The sequence below is a fragment of the Penaeus vannamei genome, chromosome 34 (genome assembly GCF_042767895.1).
Source record: "Penaeus vannamei isolate JL-2024 chromosome 34, ASM4276789v1, whole genome shotgun sequence".
NCBI lineage: Eukaryota > Metazoa > Arthropoda > Malacostraca > Decapoda > Penaeidae > Penaeus > Penaeus vannamei.
Window position 1 is genome coordinate 12,090,529 of NC_091582.1, and position 2,500 is coordinate 12,093,028.

The 2,500-nt window shown below is 36.8% G+C and overlaps 1 protein-coding gene across 2 annotated transcripts in view; it reads left to right on the forward strand.

The window, feature by feature from the left end:
• The window catches only part of Xpc (DNA repair protein complementing XP-C cells homolog), a 38,115-nt gene that overhangs the window by 34,240 nt on the left and 1,375 nt on the right, over nt 1-2,500 (forward strand). For both annotated transcript variants that reach the window (XM_070113753.1, XM_070113754.1), the window contains 5 exons: nt 269-402; nt 695-920; nt 1,428-1,596; nt 1,714-1,868; nt 2,150-2,500. The exon at nt 2,150-2,500 is cut by the window's right edge and continues 1,375 nt beyond it. In XM_070113753.1, the coding sequence (XP_069969854.1) occupies nt 269-402; nt 695-920; nt 1,428-1,596; nt 1,714-1,868; nt 2,150-2,500 (1,035 nt within the window). The remainder of the gene's footprint in view (nt 1-268; nt 403-694; nt 921-1,427; nt 1,597-1,713; nt 1,869-2,149) is intronic.

The following is a 2,500-nucleotide window of genomic DNA, read 5'->3' on the forward strand; positions in this document are numbered from 1 at the left end:
ATATATATATATATATATATATATATATATATATATATATATATATATATATATATATATATATATATATATATATATATTTATGTATATATATAATTAGTAGGTGAATTTTTTTTTAGAGTTTAGCTATTGCAGAAAGTGAAGTACTTTGACTTGATCTTTAAAAGAATTTAGCCAATTTTCAACAGATTTATATTTTTGCATGGTATTATTGTTATTTTTAATGTGCAGTAGTTCCAGAATTATAAAAAGCTTTGTTATGCAACAGATCAGATTGTGCAGCAAATGGTGGGAAAAATCTCTAAGGGCCTTCAGGTGTGCAAGAACAAGATTAGACAAAGAGGAAGACAAGGAGATGGACCAAAACTTGCAGCAGCAACCACTGCCAAGAAGTATTGCAGAGTTAGTTGAAAGGGGTGTCTGCATCAGACCTTTCTGGCTGTTGTCAATAAACATTGATACAGTATAAGACTATCAGTAATCTTAGCATTATTTACTTCATCATAGATTATATGATTTTTTTTTTCCAGTATGGTTGTTATAAGCTTCAACAGATACAGATGAAATTTATTTTTAATTTGTGAGAGTGGTTAGATTTTAGATGATTTTGAAAGGGACATTCATAAAATTAGGTTTGCATTTTTTTCTGTTTAGATGGGGATAATTGAAAGTAAGCTTATAAATTTATTTACAGGTACAAAAACCATCCATTGTATGCACTGCAAAGACATCTTCTAAAATTCGAAGCAATTTATCCACCTGATGAATCTCCTGTTGGCTTTATCAAAAGTGAGCCAGTGTTTCCCCGTGAGAGTGTATACACTCTTTATTCTCGAGACACTTGGATAAAAGAAGCAAAAACAGTCCGAGTGGATGAAGAGCCCTACAAAATTGTCAAGGCTAGACCCAAATGGGATAAGGTGAGTGAAAACTTTCCCATTCCCATTTTCCTCTCCCTTTCCCTTTCCCATGCTCTCTCTTTTTCATTTGCTCTCTGTTTTCCTTTTCCTTATTCTTTCTCTTCTTCTTTCCCTTTCCCTTTCCTTTTCTCTTACCCTTTCTCTTTCTCCTTTTCTTTCCCTTTTCCTTTTCATTTCCCTCTCCCTTTCCCTTTCCCTTGCCCTTTCCCTTTCCCTTTCCCTTTCCCTTTCCCTTTCCCTTTCCCTTTCCCTTTCCCTTTCCCTTTCCCCTTCCCTATCCCTTTCCCTTTCCCTTTCCCCTTCCCCTTCCCCTTCCCCTTCCCCTTCCCCTTCCCCTTCCCCTTCCCCTTCCCCTTCCCCTTCCCCTTCCCCTTCCCCTTCCCCTTCCCCTTCCCCTTCCCCTTCCCCTTCCCCTTCCCCTTCCCTCTCCCTCTCCCTCTCCCTCTCCCTCTCCTGAATCTTATAAGAGTAGCTGTTATTACAGAAGCTCTTTCTTTCTTTTGCCAGAATACGTGCCAAGTAGTGAAAGATAGACCTTTGGAATTGTTTGGTGAGTGGCAAGTAGAGGACTATGAGCCACCTTTGGCAAAAGATGGAAAAGTGCCTCGCAGTGAATATGGCAGTGTTGAGTTGTTTAAGCCAACCATGTTGCCTAGAGGTTGTGTTCACATTCCAAGTAAGTTTTTATTTTTTTATTTTGTCTGTAAATACATCATGAAATTGTAATTTGTAAATTCAGCTAAAAGTCATTTTTGATTTTATTTTTTGTTTCATGAATGTATATTGTTTTCAGTAAGTGGCTTGAACCGTATTGCCAGGAAGCTCAATATTGACTGTGCCCCTGCAATGATTGGATTTGATTACCATTCTGGTTGGTCTCATCCTGTTTATGACGGATTTGTTGTCTGTGAGGAGTTCAAGGATACCTTAATAGATGCATGGAATGAGGTATGGGCTATCATGTTTCTTCTTTCATTATTGATTGCAGTAAGATTTTGTATAAGTTAAGGGAAAGTTCTGGAACAGATTTTATTTAGTATTAGATTTGGAGTAATATTGACAAATTTCTACAAATTGTTTTGCCAATGATATTCTAAGAACAGCTTACTTTACCTTAATGAGGTTAAGAGATCCATATATTGATCAAATAAATGGTATAAAGATGTCCATTTTATAAATGTGTAAAAGTAGGAATAAGAATCTTCCAAAAGTGACACAATTTCTTTCAGGATCAAGCAGAACAAGCTAGAAAGGCCGAGGAGAAGAGGATAAAGAGAATTTATGATAACTGGAAGAAGCTGATTCAAGGTATGTTGATTAAGGAACGTGTTAGGGAGAAGTATGGACGCTCCTCGCCAGCAGATGATGAAGAAAGGGAAGAAATGAAGAAAATAGCTAAAGAAATCAAGAAAGAAGAGGAAGAGAATGAGGTTGCTAGCAGCAGTGCAGGTGCAGTCAAAAGGAAAATCAAACAGGAAGATATAGATGCAGCAAGACCTCCACTCATCACACATCATGTGAAGAATATGAAAATTGATTGGTGTTCAAACGTTGTTGAGATGGCTAAAAAAAGTAAGAAA